Raw genomic sequence first — 26,867 nt, 5'->3', positions numbered from 1 at the left:
GAAGAAGAGTTATTAAAAAAATGCGGCTACTTCATTTTAAACATAGACATACAATATATAATGTATTTTAAAGCACTAGCGGTTCTTCTTACCGACGGGGTCTGCAGCCTTCATGAACTGAGTGCTGCGGGACGGCTCGCTGTCTCCGGCGGCGTTCTCGGCTCGGACTCTGAACTGGTACTCCACGTCCTCCTTCAGGTCCGTCACCACGTAGGAGAATCCGGGAACCAGGCTCGGGGTGACCCTCTCGTAGCGGTCGCCATCTTTCTCCATCTTCTCCACGATGTAGCCCTGGATGGGACAACCGCCGTCGCAGTCCGGAGCCTTCCAGGTGACTCTAATGGACTTGGATGTCGGGTCTTGAGCCTCCACCTGGATGGGTGGGTCGGGTTTCTCTGTGGAATTGATGTCAACGACAGATAGTAAACGTCTGAGCTTTTTCTAAAGACAAGACAACAAGGGTCAACATATTCCAAGTTTCATCTCATTTAATTGACGGGAGTTTCCTAGAAGGCTCCCTCCACAGACTTCCAAAAGAAACATCATTAAATGTCTAAAGTCATGGATGCTTTCATGTGATGTCAGGTCTCCAAAGTATTTAGATCTAGTGGATCTAGTCATCGAGCTGAAGACTTACGCTTGACTTCCTCTGTGATGACCGGGTTGCGGAGCTCCAGATGTGCTCCGGCTCCGACCTTGTTGACGGCCTTCACTCTGAAGTAATACTCGCAGTTGACGTAGAGGTCCTTGACGGTGCAGGTCAGGACGTCCTGACCCGACGTGACGGGCATGTAGGTCTTCTTGGAGGCTTCTCGGCGCTCCAGGGTGTAGCTGACGATCGGGGTGCCGCCGTCGTCCTCCGGGGCTTCCCAGCTGATCTTGCAGGAGTCCTTGGTGACGTCGCTGGAGGTGATGTCTTTGCACTGACCGGGAAGTCCTAGAAGAAAAAGCGTTAATGCGTCTTGTGAAATACATCCAGAAAGCGGGCTTGAAACATGCTGAAGTCGTGATGTGTAACTTCAGGGAACAATTCCATGAAGCACATCCTACCGATGACTTTGACATTGGCGGTCCCGGTGGCGGTTCCCAGACTGTTCTCCAGGGTGATGGCGTAGGCGCCGGCGTCGGCCCGTGTGCACTTGAGCAGCTCCAGGTGGGCGCTGCTCATCTCCACCGTCATGGAGAGTCGGTCGTCCGCCTTGCACTCCACCGCGTCCTTCTGCCAAACCATCTTGGGTGTGGGGATCGCCCTGTAGGGGATGTTCAGGTGCAGCTTCTCGCCTTCGACCATGACCACGTCCTGCCCCTCCAAATCCATGGTGGGAGCACCTTGGGACCAGAGGACAGGATTCTTGTTTAGAACTGGTCAATGTTTTGATTCGACTTCTTTCTAATTCTTAAATATAAAATTCTTTGGATTCTTACAGTCGGGATCCTTGGTAAAGACCTTATCAGAGACCTCGGAGGGATCGCTGACGCCGATGGAGTTGATGGCACGGACCCTGATGACGTACTTCTTCTCCGGTTTGATTCCATCGTCAATTCTGAAATTGAGCTCTTTGATGGGCCTGTTGTTGACCCTGAGCCACTTCAGCTCGGGACGGGCCTCGGCCACCTCCACGTGGTAGCCGGTGATTGGGTTGCCACCATCTTTGGCCGGTGGCTTCCAGGTGACATTGATGTGCTCCCTGCTGGCATCGGGGATGGCCACCTCCAGAGGAGGCGATGGAGCGCCTGGAAAGAGAGGAGGACGTCTGAGTTTACATCTGAAATGTTTCTGACTGTGTTGAAAAAAAAGATCTGCAGATCTACATTGTATATTTATATGTCTGCTGTAAATATTGTACGGTTTCTTACTGCTTGCATCCTCGATGGTGAGGATCTCGGTGGGTTCACTCGGATCTCCGACTCCGGCCTCGTTCTCGGCTCGGACCTGGAACTGGACCTCAGAGCCTTCATCCACGTCCGTCACCTTGAACTGCGTCTGTTTGTCCGGAGTCTTGCAGCACTTCAGCCAGCGAGTTCCCAGCTTCTCTTTCTTTTCAATCACGTACCTGAGGAGCAGAGTTACTCCGTTACTCATGGATCATTACCTCACAGCAGTCTACACGGTAGTTTTAGAGCAGTTTATGGTCTTACTTGGTGATGGGCCTTCCCCCGTCGCTCTTGGGAGCTTCCCATTTCAGTTCCACGTGTCTCTTGGTCACCTCCACCACAGTCAGTGCATAAGGCGGTCCAGGAGTTGCTGTAAAGAACATGATAAACATGTATATCTAGAAGCACTATAAGCACTGAGGCAACTTGTCTCCTCAGGGTCTTAAAATGAAGATCTTGCTAGAAGAAGTCTCTCAAAGAAGCCGGGCCCTGAATGTATGCCTAACTTTGAGCAGAAATAAAATTTAAACGGGTGATTTATATAGAAATTATCTCCCCGTACAGTTGTCTCGGACAAGGTTATTAATTTAAAAAACTAAACTGTTGCTTGATCTTTTAACATGGAGGCGAAAGGAGATCGACTCTCTTTTGGAGTCTTTAGTGGCCATTTGAGGAACTGCATCTTCTCAACCCCGTAGGTCTCGGGTGACCGCTGAGAACTTACTGAAAGTGTCTTTGGCGAGCACGGCGTCCTCCAGCTCGCAGAATTCACCCGTGCCCACGGCGTTCTCGGCGGCCACGCGGAACACGTACAGCGACCCCTCGTTCAGAGGGGTCACCGTGTACTTCAGCTCCTTGACGGTGGTGTCGACCGACTGCCAGGCCTTCCGCCTCACGTCCCTCTTCTCGACCACGTAGCTGGTGATGGGCGAGCCGCCGTCGCTGCTGGGAGCCTGCCACTTCAAGTCGACGTTTGTCTTGGTGATGTTGGCCACTTCCAGCCACTGAGGAGCCGACGGAACATCTGGTGAAGAGAAAAAAGGTGAATGAAAGACGGCGTTTGTCTGATTGAAGCCCTGGTCGCACATGTTTGGTGTTGAGCTAGATTGTCTTGTTGAGTCATATTTTCGACAAGGACTCAAGGCTCAACCTCCCACTGCCCCCAAGTTTGCACTTACAAAGTCTCTCCTTGCAGACCACGGGCTCGCTGGGCTCGCTGGGCTCGCTCTCGCCGGCCTTGTTGGCGGCCTTGACCCGGAACGAGTACTCCTGCTTCTCTATCAGGCCCTGCAGCTGGTGCTCGGTCTGAGGAACGTCCTCTGCGATGCGGATCCATTCCTCGCTCCCGGCCTTCTGGAACTCGATGATGTAGCCCTCGATCTTCGCCCCGCCGTCGTGCTCTGGCCTGGTCCACGCCAGCACCGCCGAGGTCTTGCCCACGTCTCTGACGACGGGTTTACCAGGAGCCCACGGAGGATCTGAAGAAAATTGCAGCGTTATAAATATCCGATTGCTTTCACTTCCAATCCTATCACTTCTATAAAATGGAAGCAGTTCAAGTGTAACAGTCCTTTCAAAATAGTCATCGATACATCGATGGCAGCAGTTGGTGACGTACCGATGGGATCTTTGACGAGGATCGGATCGGTCTCCACGCTCGGTTTCCCCGGTCCGGCCAGATTCTCAGCCAGAACCCGGAAGCTGTACTTCTTCTTGGTGGGGAGTCCCTTCACCCTGAGGCCACATGGAAGCAGGGTCAGAAAAACACATATAAACAAATATCTTGAACCTCTTTGGCTGTGATTACTTACCTGAAGGTTGTGTCCTTGATGGGCAGTTTGTTGCATCGGATCCACTTGTCGCTCTCTGGGTCGAACTTCTCAACCCAATATCCGGAGATGGGATTGCCACCGTCCTCATCCGGCTCGAACCAGGTCAGAGTCACGGCGTCCTTGGCGATGTCGGAGGGAGTGACTCTGGTTGGAGCACCCGGGGGATCTGAAACAGGTGGACAATAAACTTGCTTAGTAACGGCATTGTATTTATTTGTATTTAGTTTTGTAGTTATTCTCATGACTATCTTCCTAAAATCAACCTCATTGGCAGTGTTTTGTATATTTTGTAATGACATTTTAAACACTACATTCTGGTTTACATTATAACTGCCTTGTGCTGTCCTCATTTCTACTGTCGATTGCAGGAATAAATATTAATTTAATATTATATCTTCAAGATTTAGAATGTTGCTGTAAAACAACTCACCGAAGGAATACTTTGCAATGATGGGCACATGCTCTGCCGGTGCACCGATGCCGTACTGGTTCTCAGCGCTGATCCTGAAGACGTACTCCTTCAGAGCCGCGAGCTTGCAGGCCTTGAAAGTGGTGTGTTTCACCGTGGCCGACAGCTTCACCCACTCCTCCTTGTCCGTCAGCCGGCTCTCCACGATGTAGTTGGTGATGGGCGAGCCGCCGTCGTCCCTGGGCGGATTCCACGCCATGAGGCACGACTCGTTGGTGATCTCCGAGATGTCGAAGGCGGCTGGAGGGCTGGGCTTATCTGGAGGAGGAGATGCAACATGAATACAACTCCAGTACATCCAGGTTGGTTGTGTCTCAGGAACTGCCCGTGTTGAGACATTTCTATAGTTACAAGACCTCAAATGACCTGAACATACTGAATGTAATATTAATACGACTGAAGAAGTCAATGGAATTATGTTTCTAGTCGGTCTGGTTTGTTATATTTATACGTATGTGTTTGGAATGGCTCGTTTAGCTTTTTAACCAAAAGTCACAATCTGACTTGAGACGACTCCGATACCGAGTCGTTGAAAGGAAGTCCACTGGGTTGTGGGTTGACCGATGTTCTGCTAAACTGGATGTTCTGGCTGGAGAAGCAGCTCGTTGTAGTTTGGGGGTCCAGGTTTCACAGAACAGATAAACTAGTATCCGTACCAAGGATGTTGACGTCGATGGTGGCGGTGGCGCGGCCGCAGGGGTTGACCGCCTCGATGATGTAGGTGGCGGTGTCTTCCCTCGTGGTGTTGCCTATGGACAGCTTGGAGTGTCCCGGCTGGGTGTCGATGGCGATGCGGTCATCTGCCCGGAGGACCAGGTCGGCCTTGGTCCACTTCACCCGGGGGTCGGGCTTTCCTTTGACGTCGGCCGGAAGCTCGATTTTGGTCCCGGCCCTGGCGGTCAGACCGGCCAGCAGCTTCACATCCAGCTGGATCTCTGGAGGCTCTGTTGAAAAGAAAACATGTCAGGAAAGCATTTACTCAATAAATCCCATCCTGCATAGAGAAAGGTCCTCCAGATCCCCTTCATCCTAATCCTGGTTCCTTTAACTTTTCCTAAGGTCCCATTTTACTCCTTTGTACATATTTTCTAGGCCTCTGACATCACTGATAAGTCTCAAACTGAATAAAAGACGTGTTCCAGAGAGATCCTTTAAGGTCTGTTTTAATAAAGAGTAATGTTGGGAGGTTTCTTTCCCATCGAGCCCAGTGACCAGTTCCCATTTAAATATGATGCAACCCCCCAAGACTTGGTTTCCCATCCTATCCAATGCAATGTTATTCCCGTTCATCGCTGTCCCACCTCTGGCGTCAACGGCCTGGATCTCATCGGTGGCCCTGCAGGGTCGGCTGTCTCCCAGCTTGTTGATCGCTCTGATCCTGTAGGCATACCACTGGCCCTCGACCAGGCCGGTCACCTCGAACCTGTGAGCACACAACCAGGTTTTATGTGAGACTGTCCCAAAAAATATAGCGCATGACGCAAGTGGACCTAAAACAAGGAGGTCTTACTTGAGTTCAGGGATGGGGTCACCACAGGGTTCCCACTTGTCGGTGCCGCGCTGACACTTGTCCACCACGTAGCCTTTGATCAGGGCGCCGCCGTCGTACTTTGGAGGCTCCCAGGACAGGAAGATACTCTTTCCACTCTTATCGCGCCACTTCAGGTTCTCGGGAGGATCAGGCACAGCTGGAGGACACAAAGACGGGATGTCGATGAGATTCTGTATATTTGTGTAATGTTTGTACCCGGTGGAAACATCAAATCTAATTTTCTCAAAAAAGGAAATCGGTGCCCTTAGAACTCAATTTCATGTCATGAAGTTTGCTTCCCTCGGAGCTTATTGGTGTCAGACTGTGAGAATAAAGACTCACTGGCAGGAGAGGAGACGTTGACGGGCTCGTCGATGTAGGCCGGCTCTCCGGGGCCACACTTGTTGCAGGCGGTGACGCTGAACAGATACTCCTTTCCTTCAACCACGTCGGTGATGGTGTGCTCCAGATCCAGGATGCCGGTAGCCACCTGGGAAAACATTACCGCAGGAGTGATGCATTAACTCACGAGCTGCAGCAGACGTATGCATCGCCGAGAATATCTTTGAAGGAAGCTGCTGAAGTCTGATCAGTAGATTCTCTGACAGGTAAAACAAGGTGTACCTTGGCCCAGGTCTTGCGAGAGACTTCTCTCTTCTCGATCTGGAAGTGGCTGACTGGACTTCCACCATCGTGCTCCGGAGTCTCCCACATCAGGTGGACGTGGTGACGGGTGACCTCGGCCACCTTGAAGTCCTTAGGAGCACTAGGGCATGCTGGGAGAATAAAGGTAGCACAGAGGAAATGAACAAGTGCTTAAGAAAGTGAAGCATGCGGAGAAAAAGGGTTGACTGGCGGCTTTACCCAGCATGCATTGTGTGAGGACCTCCCTGAAGAGGTCGTTAGTTAGCCGTACCGATGACGTTGACTTCGATCTCTCCGGAGACGGACGAGACGTCGTTCTCCAGCGTCAGGGAGTAGGTGCCCTTATCCGGGCGGACGCTCGGCGTGACGGTCAGCTCCGTGTACGCGGGCTTCGTCACCATGGAGACGCGCTCGTCCGCGGTGGTCAGCTCCTTCTCGCCGTAGGACCACTTGGCGACGGGCGTCGGGTATCCGGTGACGGGGACCCTGATGGTGAGCGGCTGAGGGGCGATAACCTCCAGGCCATTTCTGAAGCCACTGAGGTCAAAGGTCGGTCCAACTGCCAGGAGGGAAACATTTTCATTTAGTTTGCAGGAACAGAGGTCGTCGAGTCAAACTGCCATCCGGCGGTTTGTTGTCGTCAACTCGGCAAATCTTTGAATGGATTGTAAAATAACATCCTAACAACAGATTTAAGTCCGCTGTCTGTTCGATGGTTTGGTTCGTACCGTGAGGGTCGTCGGCGAGAAGCGGTCCCAGCTGCTCGGCTGGATCGGATACGCCGGCGGCGTTCTCAGCACAGACTCTGTAGACGTACTTCTGACCGGGTTTCAGACCGGACATCTGAGGAACCCAACGACACATTACAAACCACAGTCAGCGCTGATGAACCGCTGAACCCTCACGGCTGAAAGGTCAACAATAGAAATCATACAATCGAAGAGAAGAGATCACAATGGAAAATGGAGCCGTACCCGGTAGGAAAGGTCGGGGCACAGTCTGGCGTTGCAGCGGACCCACTTGTCGGCGCCAGCGTCGCATTTCTGAATAATGTATCCGGTGATCATGCTGCCGCCGTTGCTGGTGGGCGTCTCCCAAGTCAGCGTGACCGCCGTCTTGATTTGGTCGCTGGAGTTCAGGTTGAGAGGCGGACTCGGCCGCTCTGCAGGCACAACACAGACGAGGTTAAAGAAATGAGATCAGATGACAACGAACAGACATTCCCACTGCTGGGTTTCGCTCACCGATGGGATCCATGATCTGGACGGGTTTGGTGGCGGCGCTGGGCTTGCCGATACCGGCCTTGTTCTCGGCGCAGACTCTGAAGATGTACTCCTTGTTCTCCACCACGTCGCTCAGCGTGGCCGAGCGGTCGGCGGCGCCGCAGACGACGGCCGCCTCCCACTTCACGGCGGTCCGGTCGCGGAGCTCGACCACGTAGGCGGTGATCTCAGAGCCGCCGTCAGACTTGGGAGGCTCCCAGGTGACGGTGGCGCCGAACCTGTTCACCCCGCCGACGCCGACGTTCTCCGGAGCCTCCGGAACATCTGATGAGAGAAAAACAAACACGTGAAGGACTCGATTGAAGTGAGGAGACGGCGTGCGAGTGGAAGCGGGGACCTCTGGCCGTTTCTTACCAAACTTGTTCTTGGCCTGGACGGCATCCTCGGTGGCGACGATGGGTCCGCTGCCGACTCTGTTTCGAGCGCAGACTCTGAACAGGTACTTGGAGTCCTTCTGGAGGCCGCTGACACAATACTCTGGGGTATCAGCGCGGTCTGTAGCCAACGCCCAGGTCTTACGCTTCACGACGCGTCTCTCTACCACGTAGGCGACAATCTTGCTTCCGCCGTCGCTCTCGGGCTCCTCCCAGGCCAAACTGACCTCACCATCGGCGGTGTCGACCACCCTCAGGTTCTTGACGGGGCCGGGGACGTCTGTAAACAACCCACGTGACATTTAAAAACAGTTCTGACCTACTTAATCTCGCAGTAAGCCAATCGCAGGCACCGATTTGATCTCCAGACTCACCAATCACGTCCAGGTTGATGAACGCCTCTCCCTCGCCATGCTTGTTCTTGATCACCACCTTATACCGGCCCCGGTCCATCTTTCCGGGGCTCTTCAGGCGGAACTCGGTCTTGTCGGCGGAGGTGTCGATATTCTGGACGGGCAGGCCGGCGCCCTCGTGGAACCACTCTGCGTCGGCACGAGGGTAGGCGTCGTACGGCACGGTCATGACGAAGGGCTTACCTGCGTCCGTTACCAGGTTCTGGTCGGTGGTTTTGATCTTTGGAGCAGCTGCAGAGGAGATGGAAGAAGTCTGTAGAGTTTCTGAACTACGGAGGAATCCCAAATCTACCAAAGATCGGTGCATCTGGCAATGTCTTTACATTTATTTGAAATTACCCCAAATCATTTCCCCCTTATAACGACACGTCCCTTATATCTGGGCTGAAGGGAGTTTCAGGGTGTGCTCTTCAAGCTCTTGATGAATGAGTATGTCAGTGTGAACTCACCTGCCAGCTCCAGCTTGGCCTTGGCGTCTTTGTCCTTGACGACGATCCTGTACTCTCCTTGGTCTCGAGGTCGGATCTCACAGACCTGCAGCCTGTGGACTTTGCCCTCGCTGATCATCTGGTATTTGTCTCCCTGGACGATGATCATGTTGTTCCTCATCCACTTCACCTCCACCCGGTCCTTGTTGAGCTCCACCTCGAACACCAGGTCGGAGCCCGGAGGTTCGAACGCGTCCTGAGGAGGTCTCACGATCTCCACCGGGGTCTCTGCAGGGGGGCGAGAAGAATATGTCAGGATCCAAAAGAGAAAGATTCACATTCACAAAAGAAAGAAGAGGAGAACATAGGAATGCACCTTCAACAAAGAGTCTGGCTCTGGTCCTCCTCTCATCCACGCCACAGGCATATTCACATTCATCATCCGGTCTGCACACCTTCACAGTCAGACTGCACGTCTTGCCTTCTTTTTCCATGTGATATCTGCAAAAAACACGAGGGTCAAAGGTCAGCAAGCCGGTAATCAGAGGAGGCACTTGTCCTGTGCGCGCTCTTCTGATGGTTGTTTAATTGTCATGTTGTGTCTTTAACATTTCATGGTCTACCTCGGTCCTTCTCTGATCTCCCGTCCGTTCCTGTACCACTTCGCCACGGCCTTCTCTTTGCTCAGCTTGCAGGAGAACTCGGCGTCCTCGAACTCCGTGACGGTCTGGTCCTTGAGCTGCGCCGCAAAGTCCGTCGGCGCTTCGCTGATGATCAGCTCGGCGCCGCACTTGTCGTCGCCGAGGACGGCGGTGTACTCGCCCTCGTCCTCCATCACGCAGTCCTTGACGGTCAGGGTGTGTTTGAGGCCGTCGGCTCTGTAGACGACGCGCTTGCTGAGCGTCACCTCCTGGCCGGCCTTCATCCACTTGACCGTCACCTCGGGCCGGTTCACCTTACAGACAAAGCTGATGGTCTTCTTCTCCTGAGTATCCACATCCTCGATGGGGTCCAGGAACTTCAGCTTTTCCTCTGTGGAGAACGAGAACACATCGTGAACCCCCAAACTACGATGTCAGAGAACCCTAAACGCAGCACATTCGAGGTCAGACGATAACCCGTTTGTTTGTCCTTACCGGACACTTTTGCGCCGGCGGCGCTCTTGGCCTGCTCCGCCCTCTGGTTGGTCAGGCTGACGGTGTAGTCGGCCTCGTCGGCCTTCTGGGCGTCTCTGATCCTCAGGGAGAAGACGTTGTCTCTCTGGGCCATCATGTACTTGCTGCTCTCAAATATCGTCTCCTCGTTCTTCAGCCACTTGGCCTTCGCTCCCTCGGCGTTCACCTCGCAGTTGAACACAATCTCACTTCCCTCCTTCACCTCTGTGTCTTTAATCGGCGTGATGATCCTCAGTTTTTCTGGAATGAAACACAAAAGGGGATTAAAACCGAACCGTCTGTGTGTTAAAACCGGACCTGGAAGACGAGAGAGCGGGTCTCACCGATCACAAACAGATCGGCGGAGGCTTTCACTCCGCCGATGTGGGCAACGTAACCTCCCTCGTCCTTCCGCTCGCAGCTTTTCACAATAAGAGCTCTCCTTTTTCCTTCACTGACGACGGTGTACTTGTCCCCGGCTTCCACCTCCTTGTCCCCTCTGAACCATTTGACCTCGTAGGTGTCTTTGGAGACGGAGCAGGCAAACTCGGCCTTCTCGCCCTCCACCACCTCCTGGTTCTGAGGGCGGGCGATGAACTCGGCCGCCAGCTCTGGAGAGAGGAGGAGGAGAGAGGAGGAGCAGTCAAAGTGATTATTGTATATTGAAATAAAATACATGAAAGCCCCACCCATCACCTCAGACATTTTCCATCACTCGTTTAAAACAGCACTTAAAACCCATTCATTCAAATCCTCTTTCATCCCGTGATACCAGTTTCTATTTTGTTTCTCACTATTGTATCTTTCTCGTTTTGCTGTTGCTTCTGTTGTTTGTCTTTACCATGTAAAGCGCCTCGAGTACCTTTCACAGCACTAAATGAAATTAACCGGCGAGCTTCAGAGGACCGACAGGTGGATTCTGTGGACAGAACCAGGCGAGCGGTTCCCCCTGTTCCTCGTCTTTATGCCAAGCTGAACTGGGCGTCTTTGAGCGATATTAATTTCTGAAATACATCATCACATCTTCATCTTCTCACCGTTGAGTTTGAGCGTGGCCGACGTCTTGACGGCGGGACTCAGCCTGCAGTTGTACTCGCCGGCGTCCTCCATCCTCAGGTCCTGGATGATCAGGATCCTCTTGCGTCCGTCGGGGATGTGCTCGTAGCGGCCGCCCTCCGGCAGCTCCTCGTCTCCTTTGTACCAGGTGACCTCGGCGCCGGCCTTCGACACCTCGCAGATCATCTTCACGCTGTCCGTCTCCGTGCCCTCCACGTTGGACAGGTTCTTGGTGAACCTGGCCGCCTCCTCTGTGACCAGAGAAGGAGGGTTAAATATGCCCCGAGCGTTGACTCTCAGGCTTTAACCTTTCGAGTAACTGTTTATAACATCAGACACACGTCTAGACATGCATACCGACCCTTCAAGTCTCTGCGTATATATATATATATATGTATATATATATATGTATAGGCATACAGTATGTATGTAGGTATATGTTTCTCACCGATGACCGTGAGCATGCCGGAGGACTTGGAGGTTCTGGCGTCACATTCGTACTCGGCCTCGTCGTCAAACACAGACTTGTGCACGATGAGGGTCCTCTGGACCCCCTTAGCGAGGATCTCGTACTTCTTTCCTTTCCTGATCTCGTTTCCGTCTTTGAACCAGCGGACCTGAGCAAGAGAAAAACGCGTTTCATCGTCCAAACTCTTTTAAAGCCATGCGGCGGCCGAGCTGCTTGCCGATTGGTCGGCGGGTCTCACCTTGGCGGATTCGCGAGACACTTCACATTCAAACTTAGCAGATTCTTTCTCTTTGACCTCGACGTCCGTCAGCGACTTCGTGAACTCCACATGAGGAGCTGAGGACAACACGCGGATTCATGATCAGCTAAAGCTCAACCATCTGTTCATCTGATCCTCGAGGCAATAAAGTACGGAAGCTGAAGAGGGTCAACTCCTTTGAGAAATACCCACAAATATAAGCAAACAAACATGAGAAGTCAATGAAACCGGACGGGGGTGTGGTTCTTACGCGTGACCTCCAGGAAGCAGGAGGTTTTGAAGTCTTTGGCGTCGCACGTGAACATCTTGGCGTCGTCCGGAGAGCAGTCGTGGATCACCAGCGCTCTCTTGCGTCCTTTGACGACTACCTCGTACTTCTTGGTCTTCCTGACCTCCTGCCCGTCTCTGAACCAGCGGACCTCTGCGTTCTCTCTGGAGACCTCACACTCCAGCGTGGCGGTCGCCTCCTCCTCCACCGTCTGGTCCTCCAGGGGCTTGGAGAACTCCACCGCCGGCTCTGCACACACACAGCCGTGTGATCACACCATCAAAGATTCACTGTGATGCGTTCGAGTGTCTGCGGTGCGTTCGAGTGTCTCACCTCTGATGATGAGATGAGCCTGAGTCTGGAAGTCTGTGCTGGTGAGTTTGACCTCGCCGGCCTCCGACAGCGTGACGTCTCTGATGGTCAGAGCGTGAACTTTCCCCACCACACGAGTCTTCACCTGAAACACAAACATATTCAGATTTTATTCACCTGCAAACGAAGGAGTTCAAGTATCTCGGGATCTGTTCGTGAGTGAGGGTAAGGCGGACGCCTTCCATTAGAGGTTTTCCAGGCACATCCAACTGGGAGGAGACCCAGAGGAAGACCCAGGACACGCTGCAGGGATTCTATCCCCCAGCTGACCTGGGAACGTCTCGGGGACCCCAGAATGAGCTGGAACATGTTAGGGTGAAAGGGAAGCCGGGCCCGACCCCGGAGAGGAGGATGGTAATGGATGGATGTGAGTAATCTATCTACATATAAGGAGCTGCAGATCTGTGAGTTCAAGATAACAGCAGCTTATTTTTAACTGCAGCTTCAACGCTGTAACAAATATTCGGTTCAGTCTCTTAAAAACATTCCAGCTCATCAAATATTTTCTTTCATAAAGTAGCTTCTGTCAAATAAATCTGACTCTTGAATATGCACAAGAATCAATTAGAGAGAAAGAAACAAACCGTTCTATCCCAGATTAAACACCGCACCACTAGTTGTACCTCTGGTATCACATACTGCATATAAATATATATATATATATATCTAAATATATATTTATATAAATAAATATATATAAAATATATATAAAATATACAAACATAAATATATAAACATACATATATATATATATATAGAAAATGTATATATATAACAATAAATAACACTATAAAATATATAACAATATATATACATAAATATATATATATATTTAAAAAATATATATAAATATATACCAATATATATAAATACAAATTAAAATATATATCAAGAAAAACAAAAGATTTATATATACAGTATATATAGAAATATATATATATATGTACAAAAAAAGTTTTGTTCTGCGTGTTTAGTTGTCAAGGTTTCTCTGAGTGAAACACTTCAAGTGGTTTTAACTGCTCTCCTTTGAGAAAGCGGACTCACCCGGTCGCTGGCCTCCATCTTATGTCCCCCCAAGAACCAGTCCACCTCGATGCCTTCGTAAGACAGTTCGCACTCGAAGGTCGCCGTCTCCCCGGCCGTCACCGTCACGTCCGTCAGGGGACGCAGCAGCCCGATGGACCGAGCTGAGGGACGAGAAGACATAGTTACAACGTACCAGCATGCATCTGGTCCGAGGTTTGTTTGCTGCTGGCAGCGGAGAGGCGGGCTCCTCCAATCAGAGAGTAGCCTCTCACTTGAGATAAAGTCTGCGGCAGCTAAAATAAACTCAGCTCCTGATTGGCTAAAGACTGACAGAAGGCACTCAGCACTTTGTGCTGCCAGAGACACAAAGTGGAGATTAGAAATCATCTTTGTTTAAAAATGCTTTCATTCATTAAAGGACTCTTTAAAAATGGATTTAAGTTGCTGCTAACGTTTTTGTTCATCTGCCACAGATTTAAATGCTTTTATAACCCTTCCAACATTTGAATAATAGGAATATCTTCAACTTGTCTCGACTCTAGAAGAAGCTGAAGGCATGAAATGTCATATTGATTATAATAATCTGAGAAATGTCTTTATGTCTTTGATTGAATGAGGATATTGTGTTTCAGTCTCTGCAACATTCAGAGCCCTGAAGGCCAGAGGACCAGCTCTGACACCTGAAGACCAGAGGACCAGCTCTGACACCTGAAGGCCAGAGGACCATCTCTGACACCTGAAGGCCAGAGGACCATCTCTGACACCTGAAGGCCAGAGGACCATCTCTGACACCTGAAGGCCAGAGGACCAGCTCTGACACCTGAAGGCCAGAGGACCATCTCTGACACCTGAAGGCCAGAGGACCATCTCTGACACCTGAAGGCCAGAGGACCATCTCTGACACCTGAAGGCCAGAGGACCATCTCTGACACCTGAAGGCCAGAGGACCAGCTCTGACACCTGAAGGCCAGAGGACCATCTCTGACACCTGAAGGCCAGAGGACCATCTCTGACACCTGAAGGCCAGAGGACCAGCTCTGACACCTGAAGGCCAGAGGACCAGCTCTGACACCTGAAGACCAGAGGACCAGCTCTGACACCTGAAGGCCAGAGGACCAGCTCTGACACCTGAAGGCCAGAGGACCAGCTCTGACACCTGAAGGCCAGAGGACCATCTCTGACACCTGAAGGCCAGAGGACAGCAAGCTCACCTTTCACTCGGAGCTGAGCGTTGGATTTGGCGTTGGCTGCTGAGAAGTCGACGCCTCCGGCCATGTCCAAGCGGACGTTGTAGAGGATCAGCATGTGTTTGGTTCCTTCCTCCTTGATCTCAACATCCTGAGGGGAAGAGGAATGGTTCTGGGTTTAGGTTTAGGTTTCGGGGTCATCCTCCACGCTCAGGAACCAGACTCACGGGACACTGGTGCAGAGCGTCTCCCCTCAGCTTCCAGTTTCCATGGACGTCCTCTTCCGAAATCTCCGTCTCAAACTTGGCTGTTTCCGTCTCCGTGACCTCGACGCTGTACAGCGGGCGGACCACCTTGATGTCCCGCTCTGCAGGGGAGCGAAGAAACCAGGAAGAGATGAAGTAACTTCGAGAACGCTCGTCTGGCCCCGTGAATGCATCGCAGCAACAACTCAAAGGCCGACGACGTCACTAAATCAGAGGACGTCACATGACTTCACGACGCAGTATCAGGAACGCTTGGCATTTATTTGACATCTCAACATTTCTCTCAACAGCCAAGAATCTTGCTATAACCGATGCAACGCTGATGGAAATGGTTCTTTAAATCGATCCGGACCTCATAGCCGAGCTCTTCAGATCAAAGGAACCTCCTTCTCAACCAAACTGCTAAAAGATTGTTCATAATTCAGTTAAACTCTCATTCTCAGATTATAATATTTGAGACATTCGAGGCTGTGAGAAGCTGCATGTCACAGTTTACCTTCAATGTTGAGGTTGGCTGTGGTTTTATCGGAGCCGCAGTCGCAGGTGTACTCTCCGATGTTGGCTTTGTCCGCCTTCCTGACGGTCAGGATGCGCTTCTTGCCGTCGGTGCTGATGGCGATGGTCTTGGAGGGCGTGATGTCCTTCCCGTCCTTGAACCACTTGACGTCGGCGGTGGATTTGCTGAGTTCGCAAACCAGCTTCACCTCGTCCCGCTCCACGGCCGTGTAGTTCTGCAGCTTGGTGGTGAAGTACAGATCGCCCTCTGCAGGAGAAACACGATAACGGCACGTTAAAAACCAGCAGTCGCACGATCGGGAAAAAAACCCATCTTTAAATAAATCAATCTGCTCGTATCCCGCGATGACAAATTCTCTTTTGGTTCGGTTCTCAGCGAACATTCAACGCTCACCTTCAGGGTCCTTCAACTAAAGGGACTTTTATGACCTTCAACTTTTTTACTCGCCAAATCCTTTTTGGGAAAACAAGTGGACGTGGTTGCAGCGGTACTGACCGATCACGGTGAGCATGGCGGTCACGGCCTTGTCCATGGCCTCCAGTTTGATCATGGAGGTGTCGTCGATGGAGACCTCCTTGAAGGCCAGCGTGTGGACCTTGCCCTGGTCCGACATGTGCACCAGCTTGCTGGGGTGCAGGCGGACGTCGTTCCTGAACCAGACCACCGGGATCTCGTCGTGGGAGAGCTCCACGCTGAACTCGGCGGTTTCGCGCTCCTTCACGGTCACGTCTTTAATGGGCTTCACGAACTCCAGACGAATACCTGGGATTGAAGACATTTGGTTAAAGGACGTCTTGAATCCCAAATGAAGCTCAAAGACTCTTCAATGAAGCCGGCCTTACCCTGGATGACGAGCTTGCTCGTGGTCCTCTTGTCCTCAGCCTCAAACATGTACTTGGCTTCGTCCTCGTAGGCGGCCAGTCGGATCAGCAGGACGTACATGTTCCCTTCCTGGATCATCTCGTACTTTTCGTCGCTCTGCAGCTCTTGGGAACCTTTGAGCCAGCGGAAAGTCTTCGGCGTCCTCGACACCTCCACCTCGAACCTCGCTTCGTCCTTCTCGTACACCTGAACGTCGTTCAGCGCCGTCAGGAAGTTCAGAGGAAGTTCTGAGTGGAAACACAGAGCGATGCTTTCACTTTGATGCAGATAATTAAAAAGTCTCCAGAAATAAAATACGTGGTTTTAAGTATAAATCTGAGCCGTTTGGAATTGTTGGGGGTCCTAAAAAAGAAAAGATGGCCGCTGAGGTTTTGAAAATGGGTTCAATTCATAAAGAAAAAGGAGATGATAGATATTAATAATTGAAATATTGACGATTGGAACATATTCCATGTCCTCCTAAATAAATATGAGCTGCTTTGAAGTGTTCCAAGACTGAGCTGTTGGTTCACCTTTGACCTTGAGGTTGGCGGCGCACTTGGCGTTGGCGGCGCTGTACGCCACCTCGCCGTTCATGGAGACTTTACAGTTGTAGAGGATGAGCGTGTGTTTGCCGCCCTCCTCGATGATGTCGACGTCAGAAGAAGGGCTGAGGACCTCCCCGTTCAGCTTCCACTGGCCGTGGACGTCCTCCTCGGAGATCTCCACCTCGAAGCGAGCCGTCTCGCCGTCGAAAAGCTCCACGCCGTAAATCGGCCGAACGACCTTGATGTCGCGAGCTGGGTGGCGGGAAAAGAGGAAAAGGAGGCGATTAAATCATTTGAAAGGTTGACGTTGCGTGCGTCACCTAGAGGATGCATCTGGGTACCTTCGATGTTGATGGTGGCCGAGGTCTTGTCGGTTCCACAGTCGCACACGTACTGCCCCTTGTCGCTCTGCTCCACTCGGGTCAGGACCAGAGACCGGCGGGTTCCCTCCGACCTCATGACCACCATCTTGGAGGCGATGATCTCCTTCTCGCTGCGGTACCAGACCACGGGCACGTCTTTGCTCAACTCACAGTCCAGAGTCACCTGGTCTTTCTCCGTGGCCGTATAGTCCTGCAGCTTCACCAGGAAGAGGGCGTCGCCCTCTGGAACACAAGCGGGAACCCGAGTCCGTTAGTCGGCTCGAGGAGGAGTCGCAAAGGAACCGGCCGCATGTCGGCACGACGAGGTCGTGCAGACACATTTATCACATCACGGTTTAAAGGCTAAAAAAAAAGAAAGGCTGGAAAAAAAACTCTGAGAACAAAAAAGACGAGTAAAATACCGGAATGATCCTTGAATGAGGAAAAGAGGAGTATACAACATGAAGATGAGGAGGAAGAGTTACCTATGACAGTCAGCTTTGCCGTGGAGTGAATCCCTTTGGCCTCTGCCTTTACCTGGCAGGTATCATCCAGAGTCAACATCCTCATCTCTAGAGTGTGCTTCCTGCCCTCCACGTGCGTGAGCACCGTGCGGCTCACGTGGAGCTTCACCTCGTTCCGGTACCAAACCACCGGCACGTTGTCGTGCGTCAGCTCCAGCTCGAACAGAGCCGCTTTACCTTCTTTCACCGTTTGGTCCTGAAGCGGCGTCACACATTTAAGCCTCATGCCTGCAGACGAGGAGGTCGATGCACACAAACGGGGTTTTTTTTCCGGTCGCCGTCAACAAACACTTGAAAAAGCCACAGACAGGAAATGACAGCGAAGGTGAAGCTCTTACCTTCCACCGCCAGCTGGGCGGACGACCTGAGGCCCAACACCTCGACGGTGTACTGAGCCTCGTCCTCAAACTCACAGCTGTTTAAGATCAGCATGTGTTTCAATCCGTCATCGATGATTTCATATTTCGGGCTCGGGGTGACGATCTCCGCCCCCCTGTACCACATGACCTTTGACACCTCCTTGGTGACCGTGCATTCAAACTTGGCCTGTTTCTTTTCAGGCACAGAAACGTCCTTCAGAGGTTCCACAAAGCCCATTTCGATCTCTGGGAGGTGCGAATAATGCGGCAGTTATTCACAAAAGCAGAAACACAGCGTCCCCGTTTCTTACCTTCTCCTTCCGACAGGCCTTCGTTCTCTGAGACCGACAGACGCAGGACAAACACAGTGTGCGTCTGGGAGGGGGGCGTACCTTTGACGGTGAGCATGGCGCTGGTGACGGCGTTCAGAGCCTGGTAGGACACTTCGCCCGCCTGGTCCAGCTGCACGTGTTTCAGCGTCAGGAAACGTTTCCGGCCTTCAACTTTAATGTCGCAGCTCTGAGGAACAACGCAACGTATTCTCGAGTTTTAGGACCCAAACAAATGTATTTGAACATTTCTCATCTGCTGCCGGACCCCGTGAGATCTTACCGGAGACCTCATCAACACCTGACCCCTCAGCTTCCATTCACCAACCACGTCGTCTTCAGTTATTTCAGTGTCGAAGTTGGCTTCCTCCTTCTCGACGACCTCCACGCTGGAGAGCGGCTTCAGGATCTCAGCTTCACGCTCTGAGACGCCACAGAGAACCGTTAACGGGGGACACTCAACAGACCTCTTGTGGGCCACGTGGGTTTCTAACTATCTGTGGATGTCACACCAACCTCCGAGCGTGAGCTTGGCCACGTATCTGCGGTCCTCCACCTCGATGGTGTAGTCCGAAACGTCGTCTGGCTGGCAGTTGTTGATGGTGAGCGTCATGTCCTTTCCATCTTTCTGGATGTCCACCTTGTCGGAGGGAGTGAGCTCGGCGTCTCCCTTGAACCACTTCCAGTTGGGCGTGTCTTTGAACAGCACGCACTTGAACGTGGCCTTGGACCTGGGCTTCACGTGCTGGTCCCGCAGAGGCTTCACCAGCCAGTCTTTAATGATTTCTGTGGACGGAGAGTTCAGATCATTTGAAAATGTCAAAGTCAGCGTGATGTGGATGGTAAAGGGACCTGGACCTTTACTTGTATCACACTTTTCTGGTCTTCGGACCACTCAAAGCTCTACGTGACTCACCAATCCACACGTTTCAGCGACGGCGTTAGCTGCTTACCGATCACTTTGATGTTGGTGGTGGTCTTGACGTCTTCCTGTCCGTCCACCTCACACGAGTAGAGGCCGGCGTCGTCCTCGGTGGCGTTCTGGATGGTCAAGGCGTGCTGCATTCCGATGATGTTCACGACTATTTTTCCGGCCTGTTTCTTCAGGTTGGCGCCGTTGCGCTTCCAGGTGACATCTCTCTCTTTGTTCAGCTCACAGGTCAGATACATGGGCTGACCCTTCATGCAGGAGGTCTCCGGCTCCAGTTCCTTCAGCCATTTCACAGGCAGCTCTGCACAAACATGAGAGGCATTTAAAGACCCAGTAGCATACCGGACTTCGAGAACTTCTTGATTCCAACAGAAAGATAGATCAAACATTACATTTACATATTTCTCGATATTGTGACGGTGTTTCTGTTGCATAGTTTACCTTCAACGACGAGCTTGGCTGAGCATGTTATTTCTTTGCCGGCGTTCTTGGCCACACACGTGTACTCCCCGGTGTCGGACAGCTGCACGTCAATGATGTGCAGCTTGCGGTCTTTGCCGTCAGCCATGAACTTGTGTTTGGGGTCCTCGCGCAGGTTGCTGCCATCCTTCATCCACGTGGCGATGGCGGTGGAGGGCGAGATCTCACACTCGAACACGGCAGACGAGCCGATGGACTCGGCCTCCTGCAGCACGATGTCCTGAATCTTCTTGATGAACTTCAGGGGCACGGCTTTGAGCTTGAATCCTCCAAAGGGATCCTCTGGTGGCGACGGGCCTTTCCCACCGGGCTTCAGGCCGCGGCCCCGGCCACCGTCACCAGGAGATGGGGTCTGTCTCGCTGCTACGCCACATAGAACCAAACATCTTCAAGTTAGTTTCAGATACGAGGGAGAGGGAAGAAGAATCTGACATGAAACATGAAGATATCTTTAAGACCCTGCGCCTACCGTTCCTTCAGGCATTCAGCCGAAGTCATGACGCATTAAAGACGTGTCAGGTGTTAGAGTATAAGAGTCTTTGAAGACGAGTCATGCAACACAAGTCACTCTTCATGAGCTTCCAACAGGATAGACAACACAACCGAGGGACAGATGGTGCACATCCATCAAGACAGACTTCCTCCCTGTGCGTTTACACTTTAACTGTGTGAAGACAAACTCTACCACGAAAGATCTCCTTTGAGCCGCTGTTGTCTCCGAATCAACAGGTATCAAAGGTTCTAGAATATGTGTGCTGATGTCAGCGAAAAGCAGGGCTCCTATTGGCTGGTATCGGCGTAGGAATGTACACCTACTGACATACATGCAATATGTTTAGTTTAATACGTTACAAGAACTTTGCCTGAATGGCAACGAGACCACACGTCTTTGGGTATCTGACAGCTAGAGCTTCAGGACCCAGACTCTTTGGTTTCTTCTTAAATTTCGGACCAAGATTAAAAGCTTCACACAAAACATCTGGTTGTATAGAAAAATGACAAGACAAGAGAACAGCTCCAGACATGACGAAGCACAATGAGTACACATGAGCTCATACCCCCAAGTCCCCGGCCTCGGCCTTTTGGCGGTTCCTCGCTGGGTTTTCCATCTGGACAAGAAACAATAAGATGAGTTTTAAGTGCCTCTGATTGTTATTGACTTGAAGATGTAGAGGTGAGCAATGCTGACATGATACATGTGATACGTGTTCTCTTCAACATGAGAACACATCACACAGATGGAGAGAATAAAGATGGAGAGAAACCTCTGATGAACAGATGAATTAAGAGACAATATGATAACAGAGACAAACAGATGGAAGACAGCAGATAACTAAAGGTGGTCGCGGATGACATGAACACAGGTGAGGACCAACACTTCATGGTTGATGTGGATGACATGAACACAGGTGAGGACCAACACTTCATGGTTGATGTGGATGACATGAACACAGGTGAGGACCAACACTTCATGGTTGATGTGGATGACATGAACACAGGTGAGAACCAACACTTCATGGTTGATGTGGATGACATGAACACAGGTGAGGACCAACACTTCATGGTTGATGTGGATGACATGAACACAGGTGAGGACCAACACTTCATGGTTGATGTGGATGACATGAACACAGGTGAGGACCAACGCTTCATGGTTGATGTGGATGACATGAACACAGGTGAAGACCAACACTTCATGGTTGATGTGGATGACATGAACACAGGTGAGGACCAACACTTCATGGTTGATGTGGATGACATGAAGACAGGTGAAGACCAACACTTCATGGTTGATGTGGATGACATGAACACAGGTGAAGACCAACACTTCATGGTTGATGTGGATGACATGAACACAGGTGAGGACCAACACTTCATGGTTGATGTGGATGACATGAACACAGGTGAGGACCAACACTTCATGGTTGATGTGGATGACATGAACACAGGTGAGAACCAACACTTCATGGTTGATGTGGATGACATGAACACAGGTGAGAACCAACACTTCATGGTTGATGTGGATGACATGAACACAGGTGAGGACCAACACTTCATGGTTGATGTGGATGACATGAAGACAGGTGAAGACCAACACTTCATGGTTGATGTGGATGACATGAACACAGGTGAGGACCAACACTTCATGGTTGATGTGGATGACATGAACACAGATGAGGACCAACACTTCATGGTTGATGTGGATGACATGAACACAGGTGAGAACCAACACTTCATGGTTGATGTGGATGACATGAACACAGGTGAGGACCAACACTTCATGGTTGATGTGGATGACATGAAGACAGGTGAAGACCAACACTTCATGGTTGATGTGGATGACATGAACACAGGTGAGAACCAACACTTCATGGTTGATGTGGATGACATGAACACAGGTGAGGACCAACACTTCATGGTTGATGTGGATGACATGAACACAGGTGAGGACCAACACTTCATGGTTGATGTGGATGACATGAACACAGGTGAAGACCAACACTTCATGGTTGATGTGGATGACATGAAGACAGGTGAAGACCAACACTTCATGGTTGATGTGGATGACATGAACACAGGTGAAGACCAACACTTCATGGTTGATGTGGATGACATGAACACAGGTGAGGACCAACACTTCATGGTTGATGTGGATGACATGAACACAGGTGAGAACCAACACTTCATGGTTGATGTGGATGACATGAAGACAGGTGAGGACCAACACTTCATGGTTGATGTGGATGACATGAACACAGGTGAGGACCAACACTTCATGGTTGATGTGGATGACATGAACACAGGTGAGGACCAACACTTCATGGTTGATGGATGAGACGTTTGAGGATCTCATGAGATCATGACGGTGAATGACCAGACAGAATGATGAAGGAGCTCTAGATGAACATAAGATCAGGTGATTAAACGAAGATGTGATGAAGATGAGGTGAGTCATTTGAGATGGGTGATGGGGCTCCAGAGGCATCAGAGGAGGAGTTCGCCGGCCTTCGTCTCACCTCGCTTGCCGACAGGCATTCCTGGAGTCTGCACCTCCCCATCGACCCCTTCGCTTTCCCAGTCATCGTTGGGGACCAGCTCCCAGCCCCAGGCCTCCTCTTCTTCCTCGCCTTCCCTTTCTTCAGCCTCCTCTTCGACCAACTCCTCCTCCGGCCGGGTGTCGACCTTCTTCATCTGCACGGCTCCAGGAGAGACCTCCTTCACCAGGGGGATCTTTCCTTTGCCGGGCTTCGCTGGTTCTGCAGCCTCCTCTGGTGACGGCTTCTTCGGGACCTTTTTGAGAGCCACAGCTTCCTTCGAGTCTTTTGGTGAAACCGTTTTGGGAATCCGTTTTAATCTGTCAGCACTTGGCTTCTTCTCAACGGGGACGTGCTCAAGTTCTTTAGGTCTCGGCTTCTCGATCTTGGGCGACGGAGTCTTCTTCAGCTCAACCTTCTTCAGCTGCTCGATAGGTTTGAAGGGATTCTCTTCTTCATCCTCGTCTTTCGGCATTTGAGGCGAAGGAGTCTTTTTGAGTTCAACACCCTTCACCAGGCCGGTTTGTTTTGGTGGGATCTCCTTCTCTACTGGTTTCCTTCCTGGTGGACTGGGCTTCTTGGGTGGACCAGCCGGCTCGCCTTTCTCCTGAAGTTTCTCATCTTCTTTTTGAGGCATTTTAGTTCTTTCAACTTCCCTGAGCTGCTGCTCCTTCACTTCTTTTGAACGTCCGTCTCTTGGACTGGGTACCTTTGGTTTCTCTTCCTCAGCTACTGTATCTGGCTTCTCTCCAGGCTGGGTGACTTTGGTGAAAGGCTTTAACATGATCTGCTCGTTCTTTTTCTCTGTTGTCGCAATAACTTCAGGTTTTCTGCAAAACTTGTCAACGGCTGTCGGTTCCTCCTCTTTGGGTCCCTGAGGAGGCTTTTCCTTTAGTTGGATATCCTTCTGGTCTTTGCTGGCGTCAGGAGTTACCTTTGGACTCGTAAACGGAGCATCTTCATCTTTCCTGTGTTTCAGAGCAGAGGTTGGTTGGTCTCTCTGTGGCGTCTCAACTCTCTTGAATGGAGTGCGTTCAGCAGTCGCCGTCGCCTCAACTTCTTTCTGAGCTTTTGCAGGTTCAACTTCTTCAGCTTTCTCAGGCTTTTCAAATGGTTTCAGTGCCACAGCTTCTTGCTCCTCCTCTTTCTTTGGTAACATCTTTATTTTCTTTTTGGTTAAATCCGGCTCAGGTGCTTCACCTTTTGTTGTTTTCGGAGTTCTCATCCATCTTGATTTCTCATCTTCTGCCTCCGAGGTCTCGGGTTCCTCCATGTGAGCCAGTTCAGGTACCTCTTCAGCTGCAGTGAAGACTCGTTCAGTTCTTCCAAGTGTGAGAACCTCTCGATTTTCTCGATCGTGGAGTTTCTCAACGGTCATTTCTGTATCGTAATGCCTCGTCACTTCAACTTTACGAGTTATGACTTCCTTCTCCGGCTCTTTGGGCTTTGTCGGCACCTTTTTTAGCTTTATCTTTAGCGTTTCTTCTTCTGCTTTTCCTGATTTTTCAAATGGTTTTAGTTTGTTTGAATCTTTCTGCTCATCGGCCTTTGGCAGTTTAGTTATTTTCTTCTTTTCCAACTTTGGAACCTCAGGTTCTTCCTCTTTCTGTGGTTTTGGGGTTCTTGTCCATCCCTTTTTCTCGGTTTTCTGTACAACTGTAACCTCTTCAGCTTCCTCAAAAGAGTCTAACTGAACCATCCCCTCCTCTGCAGTGAAGACTCGCTCAGTTCTACCGACAGATATTATCTCTCGATCGTCTCTGTCATGAAGTCCATGAACCGTTAGCTCCATATCTTGATGCCTCGTCACTTCTGCTTTAAGAGTGACGACTTGTCTCTCAGGCTCTGGAGCTTTCACCGGAACCCTCTTCAGCTTAACGGCCTCTGGTTCTGGTTCCTTCTCTTTGGGAGCTCGGGTGAACTTACTCTTCTTCTGAGGCGATTCTGGGTCTTTTGCTTCCTGAACTGGGATCTTATCCATTTGTGTAAGAGGTGGTGCTGTGTTTGAGGCAGTAGATACACGTTTATAACTTTCACATACAACATTTTTTCTGACATTTTTACAACACAGCACTCACAACACAAAACAAGAGATATATTTGCTGTTCATGAAAGAATATCCAACATAGCAATAAAGCTACTATTTGTATACCTTTAGTTGGTCCAGGTGCTGAAACTGGTTCCATGTCTGCAAGAATTTAAATAAGATGAATATAAGTTTACACAATGCAAACAAAAGAAGAGATTATTGTATTTATGACACAAGCAAGTTAAGAGTTAAGAAAGTGTGTCATGTGTTGACTTCTTGAATTCAGAATGATTTCCACTTAAAGAGGGTTATGGATGCAATGACGTCATCAGGTGTCCAACAGGATATTACATCATAGCATGAAAGTAACTCCAGATGCACCAAGAGATGTTTTAGAAAACATTTTTAAGGCGGTTTAGCCTCATAAAACAGATACAGTTAGAGTCACTTGAATCGGGTTAGAGGACAACTTCGGTACAGACATGAGACAACAGATTCAGAGATAAGGAGACATCTCTTCAAAGCTGAGATCGCTTTCTATGAAGACTGAGCGGTTGTAAGAAATCCTTTAAAGCGGAAGACAGACAGAAGAGAGCAACATAAATAAAAGCACGTTACCTTCAGGCGGAGACATTTTCTTTGATACAGGAGACAGTTGGGCCTTTACCAGCGGAGGAGACGGTTTCTTTGCCATCGGAGAAACTTGAGCTACAAGAACGCCAACTTGATTAGATGGCTGGCAAAGATCTAATGAAGCAACTGACAGATACTTAAAGAAAACAGACCATTTAAAAACCAGCAGATGTCTTTGAGACGGGACAAACAGGAAGGTAAACAACGTATATGACAAACAGAAGAAACTACCTGCAGGAGGTACAACTTTTTCTGCTGCAGGTTTTGGGGACAGTTTCTTTTCTTCTGGAGGAGACACTTAGGAGTAGAAGATACCAAAGGTCACGACCAAGAGAAGGCATGAACACAGAGCAAAGATGTAAAAGAGAGAGTACAAGAACAGACAGAAAGTAACTCGTGAGTAAGACAGAACCAGACAAGATGGAGGGGTTCAACATAAACAGAAGACGGTGTTTTTCAGTGACACAAAACAAGGTGGAAGAAGTACCTGCAGGAGCAGCCGGAGCTGAAGACTTTGGTGCAGCTGGCTTCTTCTCCTCAGGACGAGAAGCTTTAAAACACAAGATGCCAAGATCACGACCAACACAACCACACGGTCAATGAAGAGAGACAGACTGACGGCAAAGAGAACAAACAGACACAACAACATGGACACCAAGTGAAGAGACTACCTGCAGGAGGAGCAACTTTCTCTGCAGCAGCAGGAGTAGGAGGTGAAAGCTTTGCTTTTGGTGAAGATGGTTTCTTCTCCTCAGGGGGAGAAACTTTGGAAATACAAGGCGCCAAAGTCACGACCAAGAACACGAGATACAGAGAGCGACATGGACAGTTACACACATGGCAACCCGAAGACAAATGAGACGATAAGAACACAAACAAACAAAGAGACAAACAACATGGCTGACTCTTGATGAGCCAATGACAATAAGGAGAGAACAAAGTGAACCGACTACCTGCAGGAGGAGCGACTCTGGCTGCAGCAGCAGGAGCTGAAGGCTTTGGTGCTGATGGCTTCTTCTCCGGAGGAGGAGACACTTTAAAATACAAGATGCAAGATCACGATCGACAACAAGACAACAACACAACAAGACGGACCATCAAGACTTACAGAAGACTACAGAGGATTTGGACATGAATTAAGAGCACAAACGAGGAGAAGAAGCTGAACAAGAAGAAGAAAATGTAAAAAGACCTTCAGCGGATGAAGGAAAAGAAACAACTGAACAATGGAAGAGGTTAATAGACCAAGAAAGGTTTATACCTGGTCGAGTATCGACATAAAAACACACGTTTAAAAGACGGTGGACGAAGACGGCTGACTGTGACGATTAGTGTAAGATGTTAGAGTAAGA

The 26,867-nt window shown here is 50.3% G+C and overlaps 1 protein-coding gene across 1 annotated transcript in view; it reads right to left on the bottom strand.

Moving 5' to 3' along the window:
* LOC130205281 (titin-like) overlaps positions 1–26,867 on the bottom strand; it is a 174,640-nt gene that overhangs the window by 84,016 nt on the left and 63,757 nt on the right. Inside the window, 55 exon segments of the mRNA XM_056432542.1 lie at positions 93–395; positions 638–937; positions 1,051–1,329; positions 1,426–1,734; positions 1,858–2,054; positions 2,140–2,245; positions 2,600–2,899; positions 3,054–3,353; positions 3,494–3,609; positions 3,687–3,873; positions 4,138–4,434; positions 4,833–5,120; positions 5,478–5,599; positions 5,687–5,864; positions 6,050–6,197; positions 6,332–6,483; positions 6,624–6,911; positions 7,081–7,195; positions 7,327–7,514; positions 7,597–7,899; positions 7,990–8,289; positions 8,384–8,653; positions 8,872–9,138; positions 9,227–9,351; positions 9,474–9,882; positions 9,987–10,265; positions 10,349–10,615; positions 11,042–11,311; positions 11,509–11,677; positions 11,768–11,865; positions 12,039–12,305; positions 12,390–12,513; positions 13,473–13,615; positions 14,666–14,792; positions 14,869–15,008; positions 15,404–15,670; positions 15,920–16,186; positions 16,267–16,533; positions 16,819–17,085; positions 17,175–17,438; positions 17,681–17,947; positions 18,058–18,324; positions 18,471–18,597; positions 18,691–18,830; positions 18,924–19,193; positions 19,361–19,639; positions 19,780–20,181; positions 20,877–20,927; positions 22,836–24,851; positions 25,006–25,041; positions 25,501–25,590; positions 25,747–25,812; positions 26,003–26,065; positions 26,187–26,279; positions 26,469–26,549. Of these exon segments, the coding sequence (XP_056288517.1) occupies positions 93–395; positions 638–937; positions 1,051–1,329; positions 1,426–1,734; positions 1,858–2,054; positions 2,140–2,245; positions 2,600–2,899; positions 3,054–3,353; positions 3,494–3,609; positions 3,687–3,873; positions 4,138–4,434; positions 4,833–5,120; positions 5,478–5,599; positions 5,687–5,864; positions 6,050–6,197; positions 6,332–6,483; positions 6,624–6,911; positions 7,081–7,195; positions 7,327–7,514; positions 7,597–7,899; positions 7,990–8,289; positions 8,384–8,653; positions 8,872–9,138; positions 9,227–9,351; positions 9,474–9,882; positions 9,987–10,265; positions 10,349–10,615; positions 11,042–11,311; positions 11,509–11,677; positions 11,768–11,865; positions 12,039–12,305; positions 12,390–12,513; positions 13,473–13,615; positions 14,666–14,792; positions 14,869–15,008; positions 15,404–15,670; positions 15,920–16,186; positions 16,267–16,533; positions 16,819–17,085; positions 17,175–17,438; positions 17,681–17,947; positions 18,058–18,324; positions 18,471–18,597; positions 18,691–18,830; positions 18,924–19,193; positions 19,361–19,639; positions 19,780–20,181; positions 20,877–20,927; positions 22,836–24,851; positions 25,006–25,041; positions 25,501–25,590; positions 25,747–25,812; positions 26,003–26,065; positions 26,187–26,279; positions 26,469–26,549 (13,311 nt within the window).

The sequence above is a fragment of the Pseudoliparis swirei genome, chromosome 2, assembly GCF_029220125.1.
Source record: "Pseudoliparis swirei isolate HS2019 ecotype Mariana Trench chromosome 2, NWPU_hadal_v1, whole genome shotgun sequence".
NCBI classification, from domain to species: domain Eukaryota; kingdom Metazoa; phylum Chordata; class Actinopteri; order Perciformes; family Liparidae; genus Pseudoliparis; species Pseudoliparis swirei.
The sequence above is the reverse complement of the archived record's forward strand: the minus strand, read 5'-3'. Positions and strand labels throughout refer to the sequence as shown.